Source organism: Lynx rufus, unplaced genomic scaffold (genome assembly GCF_022079265.1).
Source record: "Lynx rufus isolate CCGP_SWC_20201006 ecotype Redwood Valley unplaced genomic scaffold, mLynRuf1.p SCAF_8, whole genome shotgun sequence".
In the NCBI taxonomy this organism is placed as follows: domain Eukaryota; kingdom Metazoa; phylum Chordata; class Mammalia; order Carnivora; family Felidae; genus Lynx; species Lynx rufus.
In genome coordinates, this window is record NW_025814896.1 from 74,326,253 (window position 1) to 74,345,935 (window position 19,683).

Consider the following 19,683-nt stretch of genomic DNA (forward strand, 5'->3'; position numbering starts at 1 on the left):
AGTTCTAAATGCCAATTTCTATTTTGAACCATAAGCAGATGATGCAAATTTCTGATGGGTTCCAATAAAACTTAACAATGCCTTGAAATAAAAATATAAAAATATTTTCCTTAAATTTAGGTAACTATATTTACCTCTCGTAATGTAACCAAAGTTTTTACATCAATAGTTGCTCTTTTCACAAGCTCCTTATTTTCTTTCTCTAATTCTTTCAGACGAATGCAGGATTCTTTAAAAATACTGATCTCTTTGAAAAGGGTTTTGTTTTCTTTTTCCAAATTCCCAATTTTTACATTATTTTCTTCCAATGTGGTATCTTTTATTTCTGCTTGCTGTCGGAGTCTTTTATTTTCTTTCTCCAGTTGCTTCTTATCTTTTTCCAGTTGAGAAGTCTCTTGCTCTAATGATTTATTTTCTTTTTCTAGTTGTTCTAGTCTTTTGCTGGATATTTTTAACTCCTCTAGGTTTTTCTGCAATGTTTGATTTTCCATCTCTAAGTCTTGTAGTTCACTCTCTAACTGTTGAATTTTTTTATTGCTATTTTCTAGAGCTTTCTGTAGCCTCTGATTTTCTGTATCTAAACCCTGGTAGCTAACTTCTAAGCGTTCTGTTTTCTTGAAAGATGCTTTCATGAGTTCTAAACCCTTCTTAAGCTGCTCTTTTTCACTTTCCAGTTCTTTATTTTCTAGCTGTAGCTGAGCCATTTTCATGCTTGCACACTTCAAAGATTCCACATTCCTTCGCAGTTCTAAGTTTTCCTCATCTAGTTGGGAATTCTCTTTTTCTAGGGATTCTAACTGAAAAGTAAGGTTTTTAAAACTATCTAATGTTTTTTTTAATTTTCTATTTTCTCTTTCTAGCTCTGAATTTTCTTGTTCTAAGGCCTCAATTTTTTCACAAGTAATTTTTAAATTGGTTATCTTTTTCTGTAACAATTCATTTTCTTTCTCAAGATGATGCAACTCATTTTCAAGTTCTTCTGCTCGTTCTCCTTTTTCTTTATAATGTTCCAATTCTTTCCTAATTTGTCTTTTTTCAAATTCAATCTTACTTAACTTGCTACTTGTTTCTTTGATAGATTCATGGAGAATTTTATTTTCTTTTTCAATGTCTTTCACCCTCGCTTCAGCACTTATCTGGGATCGCTGCCTTAAAGAAGACACGGTTTGATTCAGATGTTCATTTTCCTGTTCCAATATTTTAATCTAATTGAAAAAAAACAAAAGAGAAAATTAAAAATATAAATTAGCATAAACTAAATATTTTAAATTACAGTTTTTCCATTTCAAAAAAACTAACAATGAAATAAGAACATAAAAGGGTGCTAATATGTCTTACTTTTAATTGTGACAAATATTTGCTGGCAGACCACCGTGTACATGTACTTTCAGGTCATAAAAGTTCTGTCTTTAGGGAGTTCATAATGTAAAGAAATGGTTAGGAGAACTGTACTTAATATTAATCAAAGTGATCTTCAGATTATTTATAGTTACATGTTTCAAATTCAAATAGGAATATAGGTGAAATGCACACACATATCTCTTTATGACTATAAGCTTTTACTTTCATTAAATAAATTTTGCAAAGCATACATGCAGTGGGTTCTTGATAAATATTGCTATATTTTATGTGTATATACGTGGGTGTGTATTCATTCTCCCAAGAATTCTAATTTGAAAAAGATCAAAAAACACAAAATACTCTGGTATACCTGAAAACTAATTTTTTATGACATGGCCTAATTTTGGTAAACAATCCCCTGAGAGCCTTGTAAAAATACAGATTCATGCTTAGCTCTAGAATTTTTATAATGTAGCTCTATGGAAACCTTTATTTTTATAGGTAGCCTAAGGACTATACCTGGATAATAAAAAACAAACCATTTTACTTCTAAAAAAGTAACAGAAACTTTAAAATAGCAAGTCACTCAATATATCCAGTTCTCAGTTTCCTAAAGCATAGAGTGAGAATGACCAATAAATACTTGAAAGCAAATATGAACGCATTCTAGAGAAGGCTGCTGCCAACACATCTCCCTCTTTCGTAGGGTCTGAATACATACAGCTGCATCTCTTCCCAATTCCACACAGTAACTTTATAATCTGCAGCCCTGTTCTACAGACACTTGAAATCCAGGTATTGTAAAATTTTCTACCAGATAATTATTAAACATACTGGCAACTTAAAGAATTCTAAGCTTTCGCTTCAACCTTCCCATGTATATGGATAGAAAATGAAAACCACAGTTACTCTAAGATCTAAACAATTCTAAAATTATTTCCCTTTCATGTTACATGAACATTTTTGTTTACCTAAACATTAAAATAACTTGCTAAGAGAATTTAAAATATATTGCTTAATAGGAAACTTATGAACCTGTCTTTCTGAATTTTCTCTAAGTGTTTCAATTGTTTTTTCAAGTTGAGCCTTCTCCTTCATTAGATCCTTGCTTAAATTCTGACAATTCTGAAGACTTTGCTTTTCTTGAATAATCTCGTTTTCAAGAATTTCAACCTAGAAAAAATTAAATCAAAAAATAATGTAATATTAAATATTTTACAACAAAGGAAACATGTCAAAAGATAATCTTGGAATAAAAACTAAAATACAATTTTAATACTCAAATGGTGAAATTTAAGAACTGAATACAGAAATTCAAGCAATACTCCATGCTAATTTTAACAGCTATATAAAATATGCAGACATGACTATCTTTCTTATCCTCTGCATCTCTGAAGGGCACATTTCTACTTCTAAATACAAAAAATAAACCCAACTGAATATATAATTACATACTATATGAAGACCATGCAAATTTTATTGAAAGACTCTCCTGGCTTGACGAAATTTATAAAGATTTTAATCACAGTCAAGTAATTTTAGGGAAGAAGGAAGAAGAGAATATAAAAAACATGAAAAAAGATGAGAAAAAGGTAAGTTTAATGAGGAAACAGAAAGGAATTACGTTTAAAATAAAAAGAAAGACAGGGGCCTGGGTGGCTCAGTTGGTTAAGTGTCTGACTCTTGATCTCAGCTCAGGTCCTGATCTCAGGGTTGTGAGTTTAAGCCCTGCATTGGGCTCCATAGTGGGTATGGAGTCTACTTAAAAAAAAAAAAAAAAAAAAGGAAAGAGGGAGAAAAAATAATAATAATACTAGAGAAAAAAAGAGCTGAACAAAGCTCAGGTAAATGTTATAGTTATAGTCTAGGTTTAAATTTATCTTCAATTATACATTTCAAAGATATGATCAAGTATGTGGTTAATAAGCATAAAAATAGCAAATTCCAGTTTAAATTATGCCAAACCACTGATTTCCCATTATGATATAACATATTCAAATCAGGTAATAAAAGAAAATAAAGATTTAGCTATATAAAATATTCCACTTCAAGTTTAAGTATTACTTAAATCCTTATATCAACAGTGAAAAAGTCTCAGGCGCCTGGGTGGCTCAGTAAGTTAAGCATCCAACTTCAGCTCAGGTCATGATCTCAAGGTTTGTGAGTTTGAGCTCCAGGTCAGGCTCTGTGCTCAGAGCCTGGAGCCTTTTTTGGATTCTGTCTCCCTCTCTCTCTGCCCTCTCCTGCTTGTGTTCTCTCTTTCTCGTTCAAAAATAAATAAACATGAAAAAGTCTTTTAAAAGAATAGTAAAGAAGTCTACGAATTTTAATAGTCTTTACATAAAGTAAGCTGACTTTTTCTATTTTATTTTTTTTAATATATTTTTTTAACATTTATTTATTTTTGAGACAGGGAGAGAGAGCATGAACGGGGGAGGGTCAGAGAGAGAGGGAGACAGAGAATCTGGAACAGGCTCCAGGCTCTGAGCTGTCAGCACAGAGCCTGACGCGGGGCTCAGACTGACAGACCGTGAGATCATGACCTGAGCCGAAGTCGGATGCTTAACCGACTGAGCCATCCAGGCGCCCCTGAATTTTTCTATTTTAATGTCAATGGAAGATAACCACATATGGAAGACAACATTCCAGTAATATCTCAAAAGCATCAAGTCAAATCTTTTTTTTGAAAGAGACAGTGCACATTGTGCTGGGGAGGGACACAAAGAGAGAGAGAGAGAGAGAGAGAGAGAGAGAGAGAGAGAGAGAGAGAGAATCCCAAGCAGGCTCTGCACCACCAGTGCAGACAGCCCAGTGTGGGGCTCAAACCCACAAACCGTGAGATCATGACCTGAGCCGAAGTCAAGAGCCAGAAGCTTAACTGACTGAGCCACTCAGGTGACCATCAAGTCAAATCTTATCCAGTTACTCAATTTGACGTGTTTAGGAAACTTTTAGCTATTTATTACTGATCTGGTTCTCCCACTTAAGATTGAAATATATGGGTAACAGTTATTTAATTAAACTCATTTGTTGTCTTACATCGATGGAATTCAAGTGAAACATTTAGTTTACAAAAGATACCTTTCATACAATGAATTTATAAAACAATGCTAGAATCACTAAAAATTTATTAGAATTCAAAGCTACTTTTAAAATCAAATTACAATTTCCAGTCCCAATTATATATAATGACAACCAAAATAAAACTGTTCCAAGTTCTATTTAGTTTTAATTCACTCTTACTTTTATACTATACTGGTTATAAAGTGCTTATTAAGATTATTTGGTTAATGGATAAAAGATGATGCTGTGGGAGGGGAGATGGGCTAAATGGGTAAGGGGCATTAAGGAATCTACCCCTGAAATCACTGTTGTACTATATGCTAACTTGGATGTAAATTTAAAAAAAAATTAAATTAAAAAAATTATCAAAAAAATGATGCAAAAATGTCTTAAAAGACTAAAAATCTGGCAAGATAATCAAGAGGTCTACTTGCATAATCTAAGGCAGTGGTTCTCAAAGCATGGCTTTTTTTCTCCCCAACAAAGCAGGAAGACCATCACTTAGGAATTTCTTAGAAATGAGAATTCTTTGCTCCTACCCCAGACCTATCAAATCAGAAGCTCTGGGTATGGGGCTCAGAAATTTGTGTTAAACAAGTCCTGAAGGTGATTCTGAGGCATACTATAGTTCAAAAACCACCGATCTAAAGATTAGGGAGATTTTCATAACTGAATCTAGAAATCCAGAATCTAAAGAAAAACCAGACATGGCTGACTACATATAGAAATAATAACAAATTCATAATGGCTTATGTATAAGAACATTTATTACAGTATTATTCACTGTGACCAAGACCCAGAAACACATACTGCGAAGGAGATGTGATAGGAGATATTCATGATAAAAATATCATGTATGTTGTCATGATATGATTCTATTTATCTACAATAGGTATATGTGTGTATGCAGAAAGATACTCAAAAATAAATTACTTGGTCTGTTGCCCAACTGGAATATTTCTGTTGAACTAAAACCTTGTTCAAATTCAGGTTTCACAGTGCCTAAATTGTGGTCTCTAAATACCATTTTCCACTAAAAGGAACAAGGGCTTTTTGGAGAAATGGCTGTTTCCAGATCGGGGGCAGGAAATGTTTAAGAAGAACTGAGTTACGGTGAAAAGCACAGAGGCTCACAAGGAGTGCTAAGATTGTGTCACAGGGACTCAGGAAGTAGCTTAAAGAGGTGGAACAGTTAGAAAAACAAATGCAGTAGGCTGAAACACTTCAAATATTTTTAAATCCATGAATTCATAAAGACAGTAAAAAAAAACAAAAAACCTCACTCATTAATTATCTCAGGAGGATAGGAGAGAACTAATTCATTACCAGGAAACTGGTAAACAAAAGAATCAAACATTCATCCTGCCTTTTCCATGAGAATTCCTGAGAGTAAATGGATAGTTGTTTTTTTGAACCAATTTTTATTTTTATTTTGTTTATTTTTAGAGGATTTGGTGGTATTTTACTTATTTTGTTTTTAAATATTATTTTTGAGAGAGAAAGATTGGGAGAAGGGGAGGGGCAGAGAGAGAGAGGGAGACAAAGAACCTGAAGCAGGCTCCAGGCTCAGAGCTGTCAGCACACTGCCCAGTGTAGGGCTCAACTCATGAACCTCAAGATCATGACCTGAGCTGAAGTCGGTCGCTTAACTGACTGAGCCACCCGGGGACCCCTAAGCAAACCTTTTCCATGACAACCAACATGACAAAAGAGACAATTAGGCACGTACCTCATGACTGAAATAGACTCCTTATGAATATTCTCACTAAAAACTCACTTTGAACTTGATTAAGCCTACAGATAAAATAAGACCCACAGGGAACAAAAGAACTTGCTAAGGGACACAGAGAAAAATCTAGATTGTGGGAAAACTACAAAACCACCTGGTTTCTTCAACAGAAAAATTGCTATGTAAGGAGTAAACTGGGCACCTGAGTGGCTCAGTTGGTTGAGTGTCCAACTTCAACTCAGGTCATGATCTCACTGTTTGTGAGTTGCTGGCAGCCTGTCAGTGCACAGGGCTTCCTATCCTATGTCCACCTCTCTCTGACCCTCCCCTGCTTGCAATGTCCCCAAAATTAAAAAAATTAGAAAAAAGTTAACCTTACACTAAAAAAGACTTAATAGACACATCAGTAGATTGAATGTACTGATATATTTCAATTCATATTTTAACAAAACGAAAAAAAAATCCCAATGACTTGGAAAAACTGAAATGCTAACCAAACTCTATTAAATTTTTCAATGTGATAAAGTCACTGTTCTTGTTTTTTTAAAAAAAATCCTTACTTTTTAGAGATATATAATGAGGTATTGGTGAAAGGATACCAAGTCTAGGATTTACTTCAAAATCCTACTGGTTGTGAAGAGAGCAAGCAACGGTAGAAGTAAGAGTGGCTGTAAGTTAATAATTGCTAAAGTTGAATGAGTATAGGAGTTAATTCACTTCACATTTATATATGTTTGAAAATTTCCATAAGTTAAAATAATATTGAGAATACATTACATTAAAAACTGGAAAATAAATTATCTAACACAGGGTTATTTACACTTTACATATATTCAACATTACATTAAACATTAATTTTTATTTACCTTTTTACTTAGTCTTTGATTTTCTTTTTCAATTTTCAGGATTTTGGAAGTGTTGCCTTCGGCAGAATCCATAGTACTCCGAAGTTCTTCCACAGTTTTTGTCAGACTCTGGTTTTCCATCTCCAACTTCAATAATCTACTTGATGTTAATTCATTCACTTCATGGCCCAAGGATTTTTGTGGTGCTATAATAATGACAAATATTGTCATTGGTAAAAACTGTATTTACTCAATACTATTTAAAATAATGAGTGTAAATGCACTACATCACCTGGTCCTTAACTTTATAAAAAACTTATAGAGTTATATAAGATAGACACAATGAAAAAACATAGATAAAAGATAGGTAAATCTTGAGTTTTTAATGTACACACAAGCATTCTAGAGGAAAAAAGGTACAAAATTTAGACTGAACAGACTACAGTTGCAGTTCCAGTTCCATGAGAAACTGCTTGACAATGCCCAAGCTATTTTAACCACAAAACTCTTAGATTATTTGTACAAAATATGGTTATTGCTCTGTGTGTCTGACAGAGATATCATGTGATTCAAATAAGAAGTATAAAGCATATCCAAGCTACATATCAAAAATTAAAGGAAGACAGTCTAAGGGGGAAAAAAATCCTAATTTCCTAATCCTGATTCTGAGAAAGGCAAGACAGTATATACTGGTTACCTTGAAAAAGTCTTTCTCTAAACAAAGAATCTCTGCTAAACTTGAGTGTAAAAACAAACATGTATACCATCTTGCCAAAAAAATCGTATTTCTAAGTCAATTTCAGCATAATTACATTTTCTAACATAAGAAAACTCAGTTTCTGGTTCTATATACGATGTAAGTCCAAAATAACTATTTTTAATAACCCTAAAGCAGATTCATTATTTGATGATATAAAAATTAGGATTTAAAGTGAAATATAATACCTAGAATTCACTTTGAAACCCCAGATTTCAGGAAGGGAAATGGAGAAGTACAGGAAGGCATTCTAGGTCTATCTATTTTTGTGTATGTTTGAAATTCTCTGTCATTTTTTAAAAATTTATTTATTTGGGGAGAGAGAGAGGAAAAAACACGAGTTGGGGGGTCAGATAGAAAGGGAGAGAGAGAATCCCACGCAGGCTCTGCATTGTTAGCACAGAGCCCGAAGCAGGGTTTGATCTCATGCTGTGAGATCATGCATGACCTGAGCTGAAATCAAGAATTGGATGCTCAGCCAACTAAGCCACCCAGGCACCCCAGAAATCATTAACAAACAAACACACACACACACACACACACACACACACACACACACACACCATATCCCCACAAGCACACATTCTTTTCAAAATCAGGTATGATAAAATATCCTCAGACTGTAAACAAAGAAAGCCTCAGTTCTTCTAGCTTTTGTTCCAGTTAGCATATTATTAATCTTTTATTAAAAGCTGGTACAATTGATAGTCACTTTTTTTATTTTTATTAAAAATTTTTTTTAATGTTTTTATTTATTTTTGAAGGAGAGAGAGAGAGACAGAGCATGAATGGGGGAGGAGCAGAGAGAGAGGAAGGCACAGAATCTGAAGCAGGCTCCAGGCTCTAACCTGGTAGCACAGAGCCCAACGCCCCAGACTTTTTACATTCCATTAGTTGTCCAAGTCTTCTTCAGTAAAACTTTGCTTCATGATCTGTTAGATACGATACTCAATATACCTTAGTAATACTTTCAATACTATCACTGTTTCTTCTTTTTTTTTTAAGTTTATTTTTATTTATTTTGAGAGAGAGCAAGCAGGGAAGGGGTGAAGAGAAAAGGACACAGAATCCTAAGCAGGTTCCATACTGTCAGTGCAGAACCCTATGTAGGGCTTGAACTCACAAATTATGAGATCATGACCTGAGCCAGAGTCAAGGGTCGGACGTTTAACCAACTGAGCCACACAGGTGCCCTATCACTGTATTTCAAAGATGCTTCAGGTCAGACTATAAAGAATTAAAAAGGATGCTTACAAACATTTTTTAAAGTAATCTCTATGCCCAATGTGGGGCTCAAACTCAAGACCAAAAGCTGCATGCTCTATCCACTGAGCTAGCCAGGAGCCCCCTTAGAACACATATTTAACAACATGGAAAAATGCCTACGTTATAATCTTAGGTGAAAAGAAGAACCTGAATTGTATATACAAATTGATCTGATGATGTCTAAAATATCTATTTGTAGAAAAATTCTGGAGGCCATTTTTTTAAATGCAAAGGGGTTTCAGAAATTATTAGGAACTTTAATTTCTTCCTTTATATTTTTCCACATTTCACAGATTTTCTGCAAAGCAATTCTCTTGTATAGTTAAAAAACAAAACAAAACACACCATATTAAAACAAATATTCAGATCTATGACCCCAGCTAAGATGAACTGCAAAACAACTGTGATGGTGATGATGATGATGATGATGATGATGATGACAATGATGACAACAACGATGATAAAAATAATAAACACTCAAATAACTACCATTTACCAGGTACTCTACTAATGGCTTCATAAGCAGTAACAAATTCAATCTTCACAATAACCGTACAAGGTAATACTATTTTATTGTTCCCATATAACTGATGAGGAAACTCTTAACACTGTAATTTTAACTAGCAGTAGAAAACATTTAAGTTTGAATTGTTTTTTAATAACTCAATTTCACAAAAAATACAATAAAAAAGTTCCACAAATATTTTAAGTAATATATCTCAGCAAGTTCACGGTCTGAATATCATCACTTACTGTGTAGTCAATTTACATGGGGGTCCCAGAATTTGAAATTAGGTTCTCATGTGTAAAATTAGGAAAAGCCTAATGGTAAAAAAATATGATAGGTCATCTGTAGAAGTAAGTATCCTATAAATATCAGATTATAAGCTCTCTCAGACCTCGTCTACCTCAGCATCATATCCACAGGGCTGGATATAATATTTTACACATGGCAGATGCTTAATAAATATCTGGAAGGAAGGAAAGCAGGTGAAATAATCTAATACTAGGTAACTGAGGAATTCTGGAACGAATCTAATTCAAATAAATGTGACCTGGACATAATTTCAATAAAGTAAATCAGTATCAGCATACTGAAGGCTATAACCCAAATAAGGAAAAAAGAACAAAGTTAACAATTTATCTGAGGGTCTTTCATTATCTCTAGGGTTTAACTGGGCTGGACTGCTTGGTAGACACAGTGCTAAAATGGAGAGAGAGTACATATATTGATGAAAGTAGCCATAAAGATCCTTAACTTGCTTTTTTCTGGCTATATACTGACCTAAGAATCTTCCCAATATGTTTTGACTTCTTGTTTAGGTTTGTCTATAGTTAAAGAACACACTGACCAGCTAATATGACTTTTCTGTTCTATTTAGTAGATGGCTTTATTTCTCAAAATAAGTTAATAAACTTGGTATCTCAGCTTCCTATGATGTTAATGTGAAACAGTGCCTAAAAAACTGATCAAATCTGTTACTACACTCATAAAGTTGAGTTGTAAGATGTGTAAAGATAAGGACAAGACCCAGGAATGCGGCCATGAACATACTACTCTGTGAACTATCTAGGGAGACATCTGGCCTCTTAGACATCTCCGGCTGGGGAAAATAAAAAATTGTAATAAAATATCCAAAAATGTAAGCATAAATACAACTTCATGCATTCATTTATGCATTTACATTAAAAAAATATCGGGAATACCTTCAGAGAGTTCGCTAGTTCTAGATATTTGTTCCAGCTCCCAGCCAAGATGTAATGATTCATCCATACTTTGTTTCTGTGCCATTTCCAAAGTCATATTTTCTTCCATTAATTCTTCAATCTTTTTTCTATCCATATCACGTTCCTTTTTTATTGTCAGGGAGTAGGAAAAGAAATGAAAGCTAAGAAACAGTACAATTTCAAGCTAAATATGTTCTATTACTTATAACTTTTATTTATCAGAAACTGAATAATATAGGATAAATTTTGAGTTCCTTAAAATTTTCAGTTTGAAGGCAATAATCAGTTATCAATCTTAATACTAGTCATTATATTGACCAGGTCTTTGATATCCTTTTAAAGTGATCCTTGGGAACACTGAAAACTTTTCTTCATATATTTTAATATATTTACTGGTATAATAAATGATACCTGACCTAATGCTAAATTTTAGCAAATTGTTTTCCTTCTATATTTAAAAAATTTTTTTTTTCAATGTTTCTTTATTTTTTTTGGGACAGAGAGAGACAGAGCATGAACAGGGGAGGGGCAGAGAGAGAGGGAGACACAGAATCGGAAACAGGCTCCAGGCTCCGAGCCATCAGCCCAGAGCCTGACGCGGGGCTCGAACTCACGGACCGCGAGATCGTGACCTGGCTGAAGTCGGACGCTTAACCGACTGCGCCACCCAGGCGCCCCTTCCTTCTATATTTTAAAGGCATGTTTACACAACAACTTATTAGGGTGTTTTCAAAGGAGAAGACAAAATTAATAACTAATATGTCTAACAAAAGCAGAAATTTTTACTACTCCTGTTTTTATACGGAATTGGAAGCTTCTAATTTACTTAGCTACCTCTTCTCTGTTAAAGCCACAGGAGCTAGCCATTGTTGTCATTATGGGGAAATCAGATCAATCTGAGATTTCCTTGGAGGCCACGCAACTGATCAACCTTACATTACTTACCATTTCCATATCATGCAGTTTAGCTTTCAGTTGTAAATTCTCTTTTTCTAATTCATGTAATTTATCAGAACGAGCTCTAGTTCCTTCTAATTGATCTTCCAACATGGTTTTTGTTTCTAATAAAACTTGATTATCTTCTTTTAATTCCTATAAAAATTTCAAATAGGCTTTATCACAAATATATTAGTATCTGTTAATTTTTCAAAGCTCTAAAACATGAATTCTTTATTGTAAGGTAAGACATTAAGCTGTCTCTATCAACAGTTCTTTATGCAAGAGTAAAAGCTACTGAAAATAGAGATACAGTTAATGTTTTCCTGGCTTCATTTTTTCCCTCAGAATTTATTACGCTATTGCTATTATGCAAACGTAATACTCAATACTTATGCTAGGATGAGTAACACAACTACAATTCACATAAAATTGTCAGGGTACATTTAAATTCCTTTAGTCACAAGAATAAGGAACTAAGTATAAGTAGTCTCTCTGATATTTAAGACACAAACAAATCGCCATAGAATCAGGGCTTAATTTTTTTGCTGAAATAGATTTAAAGATTTCTCTCTACTTAAACTATAACTTGAAAGTAAAGGGCTTGGGTTTTTGAGTAAAATACCAAGACCTGTGCTAAGACTCACAGAGACCATAAACTAAGGCTCTATTAATAAATATTTTACACAAACATCTTGAGAAAACGCTTAAAATCCATACATGTTTTGAAGACATGTGTTCACAAATCTGTCTTGCTGAACTATATGCTAGTGATTTATAAACTAAAGTCAAAAGAAAGTATATTAAAACAGTGGCATTTATAATGATCTCTTAACAGTGCCATGCATATATTGTTTCAATAAACGGCAAAGAATTAATAGGCACCTTATCTTTGCTATCTACTGGGTCTATTTTCTGGTAACTTTCAGGCTAAAATGTTCTAACTACTTTCTGTTGTAATGTTCTCACTTCTTGATTTTGCATACTCCTTCCTTCTTATCACCATACTGAAACTGATAAAACTCTCCTCTGAAGAAATGAAGAAGTTAACTCGGAAAGAAAAACAGAATGTAGAAGCAAGTACTGTCAAATTCTTGCTGTCAAACTCAACTTCATGTAACATTGAACTGCAACCATTAAGTAAGAAAAATTGTCTTTTTCTACACACACACACAAATACACCCACACACATATTATTAGGGGAGAGATTGAGAGAGTGCCTTCATTAATCCTAGTTTAGCATTCTGAGTTGAACAGTGATCAGAAACATGCTTTGCTTTCGCTTCTAGAAACAAGTTTGAAATTAGAAGTATATACTTTATTTTGACTTTGAGGGAAGGACTTCAAGTCTTTCCTACCTATAAGACTAAATAAAAGAATGAAAGAACTTGAAACAGTTCAATAAAATTAATAATGTCCAGAGATCCCTTTTTACAAGTATAAGCAATATGCTGATCTACCACCATAAGATAAGCACCTAGAGGTATTTACAGTTTGTTCAACATTTCAAAAGTTCCTTAAGTTTATTACATGCAGTTTGAAAAAACTTAACTTTTAAACAAAATAATTGTGAATGGTTTAAATTATGCAACATACCTCAACTCTTGCCTTATAAAATTCAATATCATGTAGTCTTTCTTTGTATCTGCTGACTTCACTTTCAAGCTTATCCACTCTGATTGCCTTCTCCCGAAGTGCATCTAATTCATCTCGGTACATTCTAGCGGAACGAGCATCCGAAAGCAAATTCATGTTCTAAATATAAACAATTAATATTTTAAATATTATTTTCTATTTTCAAATTGATAATCTCTGGTTGCACAATTCAATGAATTTAAAAAACAAACCCAACAAATTGTATGCTTTAAAAGTGTGAATTTTAAAAGAAGCTGTTGATGAGGGCCAGTATTGACCAATGCTATACCTTGGCCAGAGCCTGCACTGTCACCCTGGCTGGGCAACTTCGCCAAGGCCACTTCTGATGGCATTTCCAAGACCTACAGCTATGTCACCCTGAACTCTGGAAAGAAACTGTGTTCATCAAGTTTCCCTATCAGGAATTCACTGACCATTTTGTGAAGACCCACATCAGAGTCTCCATGCAGAGGACCAAAGCTCCAGCTGTGGCCACCACATAGTTTTATACAAGAAAAATACAGCGAGTTAAAACCTGTTAAAAAATGTATATATATAAAATAAAATGGGATGGGGAGATATATGAGGTCTTTTTTAAAAAAATCAATATAAATTATTTTAAAATATATATTCATATGCAAATAAAAACACACCTACATATAAATTTTTATGTAATGATTATTTAGGAATGTAAAAAATATCAGGATATTTCAAATAAGTTAACCTCTAGTTAACATAACCATTTGCAATTAATTTAAGGTGTAAAAGTTAACTTTAAAATACAGGATAATGAAAATACAGAAGAGGCAAACAGTATTACTAAAGTTGGTCGTTAGTTACTTTAGAGAAATTACGTTTCCATCCATATGTATTATAATATACCAAAATTCTGCTGAGTTTTTCAAAACTCCCAAGTGAATGATTAGTTGCATATGATTAGTGTTTATCTTAATAACATTTAAGACAAGTATTAAAATTCAATATTTAATAGCTCTCTCATAATCTTTTAAAACAAGTTATCAAAGTATGTTCCAGAGATATCTGTGGGGCCCTGAAAGGGTTTCATGTTCATGAGGTCAAAACCATTTTCATAATAACACCAAACCATTATTTGCTTTTTTCACTGTCATTCTCTCATGAGGGCAGAGTGGAGTTTTCCAGAGGCTACATGGCATGTGATAATACACTGAACGAAAAACAGATACGAGAATTTAGTAGTTTTTAGTTAAGCCAGGCATTAAAGAGATTTGCAAAAATGATTAAAAAAAAAAAGACTTGCAAAAATGTAAGAGTACCAACATTCTTTTTTTGTTGTTGTTTTGTTTTGGAAAATAATGGTTATAAGCATGTAATTTTTATGTTAACATGGAATAATTATTTTTAAATAAACATTTTTCAAATTCTAAGTTTTAATTTCAAATATAGAAAATAGATATAATCTACATCAAACAATCCTCATTAATTTTTAATAGGAGAAAAGAGCCTTGAGACCAAAAGATTGAGAACCACTCACTGCTTTACAGTAAGCACACATACAAAAACCCATACTATTAAGAAACAGAATAGCAGCCACAGCATATCTAGAAATGAAGATTTTGATTCCCATCTCATTCATCTAGAAAGGTCCAAGTTTATGATCCTGCAAGTGGAGTATTCCCTGAATTAAAAATAGCAAGTTAGGGGAAATAAGGAGAAGAAATAATTATCTAGGTTCACCATAATCCTTATCATTTACGGGTAAAAGAAGACATTGTGCACTACCACCAAATAAAAATGAAACATAACATTTAAAAAAGTGAATATTTTTTAAGTTTATTTATTTATTTTGAGAGAGAGAGAGAAAAAGAGAGGGAGAAAGAGGGACAGTGCGAGTGGGAGGGGACAGAGAGAGAGAGAGAAAGAGAATCCCCAAACAGGCTTCACAGTTAGTGCAGGGCCTGACACTGGGCTCAAACTCACAAACCATGAGATCATGACCTGAGTTGAAATCAAGAGTCAGACACTTAAATGACTAAGCAACCCAGGTGGCACCCCCCCCACCCCAAAGTGAAGTCTCAAACAATCTTGCTTCGAGATGAAAAAAACCACAAAGCTTTAGTAAAATAAAAATAATTTTTAAAAGGTAAAAAAATTAAAAAGCACTGTGTCATATATAAGTTACCATAACTATCAGAGAGACCAGAGACCTAGGGAGATACACATAAAGCAGCATAGTTTACAGTAGGGTTATTCTAGCTTCCAAGCCCACACAAACCAAATACATAAAAAGAGAAACTTGGAACTACCTGAATCCTAAGAGTTTCTTCTGAATTCTAGCAAAGTATGAGCAGCACTGATAAAGAAAAAGCAAAGTCCAAAGACTATGAATTCCAGTTTTGGGATTTTAGAACAGAAAAACACTGAAAAATCATCTTTAAGCCTCAGTGACCTCATAAAACAATAAGATAAAGGCTATAAATTATAAGGAGTAAAATCAATTTCTAATTACATACTGGTCCTATATAATAAAGTTTCTGGTACAAACCTCTTGTTGCAGCCTTTTTAGTTCTATTTCCATTTGCTCAAGTTCTTGTTTACAGTCCAACAACTGTTCAGTCTTTTCCTCCCTTAAATGAAAAAATTGTCAATTAAAAATCAGTTTAATGTTTTTGAAAACTGTGATCATCATCTGCATCAATACAAATATATTATCATTACTAAATATCTAGTTGAAAACCGAATTAGCCATATGCTAACAGAGGGGAAAAAGACAAAGAAATGGATATTAAGAATGTATATGATTTGATGACATCAATCAGACTCCCTTTTAAAGTTCCCCAAAGGCTAATCTTGATGACTGACATCCTCATAGTTTATAAGGTAGTTTCTCTCTCTTCATCTTTCTTCCCATCCCCCATTCTCACTCTCCTTTTTGTCTTTCTCACTCATCAAAGACAAATACACTGGAAGAGTTTTTAAGCAAGGCACTACTATGTGGGTCTGAGTCATTTATATATATATATATATAAATATAATGCAGGGGAAGAGCAGAGGGAGAGGGAGACACAGAATCCAAAGCAGGCTCCAGGCTCCGAGCTATCAGCACAGAGCCCGACACGGGGCTTGAACCCACATAGTGTGAGATCATGACCTGAGCCAAAGTCGGAAGCTTACCTGACTAAGCCACCCAAGTGCCCTGGGGGTGGTCTGAGTCTTAAAAGGATCTCCAACTATTTTCAACATTTACTGTGGCCTAAAGGAAAAGTACACACTGCCACACAAATACCTAAAATATTTATGTCCCTATTGGTTTCTTCCCTGTAGTCTATAAACATCTTCCAATTTCTATTCTTTTCCTTCTCTTTATACTACTTTAATTCCCCCATTTCCTATCTCCCTTTCAGAGCCAAGCTGCTCAAACTCAAGTTTCCATTCACTAACTCTACTTTTCCACCTTCTGTTCTTTAATTAAAAAAGGTAAAGCATTCATTGCACAATCTGTTGCTGACCTCTCATAATACCTGTACTTTTTTGAGAACCATAATTTTTAATTGAAAAACAGTCCCTTTGTGGACTCCATTTTCATTGTAATGAATAATGTTTTGGTAAATAAACTCATTATGCATAAGATACTGTGTATTTAGGGGGACCTAGCTGGCTCAGTCCAAAGAGCATGTGACTCTTGAACTCAGGGTCATGAATTTGAGCCCCATGTTGGGTGTAGATTACTTAAAAGGGGAAAAAAAGCCAAAAAAACACAAAGAAAACCTCGTATATGTTTCAGGACAGATTTCTAAAAGTACATTACATGTTTAAAGGTTCCTGAAATGTACTGTCAACATCCCTGCAGAAAGGTCATTACCAATTTATAATGCAAGCATCAGAGGATAAAATTGCCTACATGAGAAACAAGTTAACAATTGAAAATTTTTGAGTTATTATTCTAATTTGCATTTATTTGAATACTAGGACAGCCTGGAAAAAATGGATAAATTCTTGGAAATATATAAACTACCAAAACTGAAACAGGAGAAACAAAAAACTTGAACCAACTAACAGCCAGCAAAGAAGTTGAATCAGTAATCAAAATCTCCCAACAAACAAAAGTCCAGGGCCAGATGGCTTCAGAAGTAAATCTACCAAGCATTAAAAAAAATGTTTTTAAGTTTGTTTATTTATTTTTGAGAGAGAGACAGAAAGAGAATGAGCACAGGAAAGGGGCAGAGAGAGAGGGAGACAGAGAATCCCCATGTGGGGCTCCAATTCACAAACTGTGAGATCACGACCTGAGCCGAAATCAAGAGCTGGACACTTAACCAACTGAGCCACCCAGGTGCCCCAAATCTACCAAACATTTAAAAAAGAGTTAATACCTGTTCTTAAAACTATTCAAAAAAATAGAAAAGGAAGGAAATCTTCCAAATTCATTCTATGAGGGAAGAATAAAGAATAAAGAATCCACTAAAAAACAGATAGTGAATCCACTAAAAGATAAAGAATCCACTAAAAACAGAACTATACGCCAGTATCCCTGACAAACATGGAAGCAAAAACGGTCAATAAAATACTAGCAAACTAAATCCAACAATTCATTAAAAGAGTCATTCACCACAATTAAGTGGGATTTATTCCTGGGTTGCAAAGGTGGTTCAATATTCACAAATCAATGTGATACACATTAATGAAAGAAAGGATAAAAACTATATGACCATTCTAAATACATGCAGAAAAAGCATTCGACAAAGTACAAATCCATTCACGATAAAACCCTCAACAACGTAGAGTTAGACGGAACATACCTGAACATAATAAAGGCCACATGTGAGTAACACAGTGAATATCATGCTCAATGGGGAAAAACAGAGCTTTTCCCCTAAGGTCAGAAACAAGGTTAGGAACAAGACAGGGACTCTCACCACTGTTGTATGACACAGTACTGGAAGTTCTAACCACAGCAATCAGACAACAAAGAGCAATAAAAGGCATCCATACAGGCAAGGAAGAAGTAAAACTTTACTATTTGCAGATGACATGATACTCTACAAAGAAAACTCGAAAGATTCCACCAAAAAACCTGCTAGAAATGATACATGAATTCAGTAAAGTCACAGGATACAAAATGAACATACAGACTATCTGTTGCATTTCTATACAAAAATAATGAAGTAGCAGAAAGAGAAATTAAGGAATCAGTCCCATTTACAAAAGCACCAAAATATTAAGAAACCTAGGAATACACCTAATCAAGGAGGTGAAAGACTTCTGCTTGAAAACTATATAACACTGATGAAATAAATTAAAGGGGACACAAAGAAATGGAGAAACATTCTATGCACACGGATTGGAAGAACAAATATTATTAAAATGTCTATACTACCCAAAGCAATCTACATATTTGATTCAATCCCTACCAAAATACTAACAGCATTTTTCACACAAGTAGAACAAACAATCCTAAAATTTGCATGGAATCAGAAAAGACCTTGAATAGCCAAAGCAACATTGAAAAAGAAAAGCAAAACTGGAGGCGTCAAAATTCCAGACTTAAAGTTATGAACAAAGGATCAAAAGGTATAGTACTAGCACAAAAACTGATGCATAGATCAAGGGAACAGGACAGAAAAATGCAGAAGTGAACCCACAACTATAAAGTCAATTGATCTTCGACAAAGCAGGGAAGAATATCCAATGGGAAAAAGACAGTCTCTCCAACAAATGGTGTTGAAAAACTGGACAGCAACATGCAAAAGAATGAAACCGGACCACTTTCTTACACAAACACAAAAATAAATTAAAAATGGATTAAAGACCTGTGAGACCTCAAACCATAAAAAATCCTAGAGGAAAACACAGGCAGTGACCTCTTTGACATTGGCAAGGGAAACAAAAGCAAAAATCAATTATTAGGACTTCACCAAAATAAAAAGCTTCTGCACAGCAAAGGAAACAATCAACAAAACTAAAAGGCAAACCTATGGAATGGGAGAAGACATTTGTAAATGACCTATCTGATAAAGGGTTAGTATCCAAACTACATAAAACTTGTAAAACTCAACACCCAAGAAATGAACCATCCAATTAAAAAATGGGTAGAAGACATGAACATTTTTCCAAAGATGACATACTGACACATGAAGAGATGCTCAACACCACTCATCATCAGGGAAAAAAAAAATCAAAACTACAATGAGATATCACCACACACCTGTCGGGAAGGCTAAAATCAAAAGCACAAACACAACAGCAAGGATGTGGAGAAAGGGGAACCCTCGTGCACTGCTGGTGGGAATGCAAACTGGTGTAGCCAATCTGGAAGACAGTATAGAGGTTCCTCAAAAACTTAAAAATAGATGGGATGCCTGGGTGGCTCAGTCAGTTGAGGATCCAACTCTTGATTTCTGCCC

At 34.1% G+C, this 19,683-nt stretch overlaps 1 protein-coding gene across 5 annotated transcripts in view; it reads right to left on the bottom strand.

The window, feature by feature from the left end:
* CCDC88A (coiled-coil domain containing 88A) overlaps positions 1–19,683 on the bottom strand; it is a 146,875-nt gene that overhangs the window by 47,431 nt on the left and 79,761 nt on the right. For all 5 annotated transcript variants that reach the window (XM_047068126.1, XM_047068127.1, XM_047068125.1 and 2 more), the window contains exons 9-15: positions 15,825–15,906; positions 13,262–13,420; positions 11,675–11,821; positions 10,709–10,853; positions 7,000–7,184; positions 2,377–2,514; positions 135–1,205 (exon numbers count right to left, since the gene is read on the bottom strand). In XM_047068126.1, the coding sequence (XP_046924082.1) occupies positions 135–1,205; positions 2,377–2,514; positions 7,000–7,184; positions 10,709–10,853; positions 11,675–11,821; positions 13,262–13,420; positions 15,825–15,906 (1,927 nt within the window). The remainder of the gene's footprint in view (positions 1–134; positions 1,206–2,376; positions 2,515–6,999; positions 7,185–10,708; positions 10,854–11,674; positions 11,822–13,261; positions 13,421–15,824; positions 15,907–19,683) is intronic.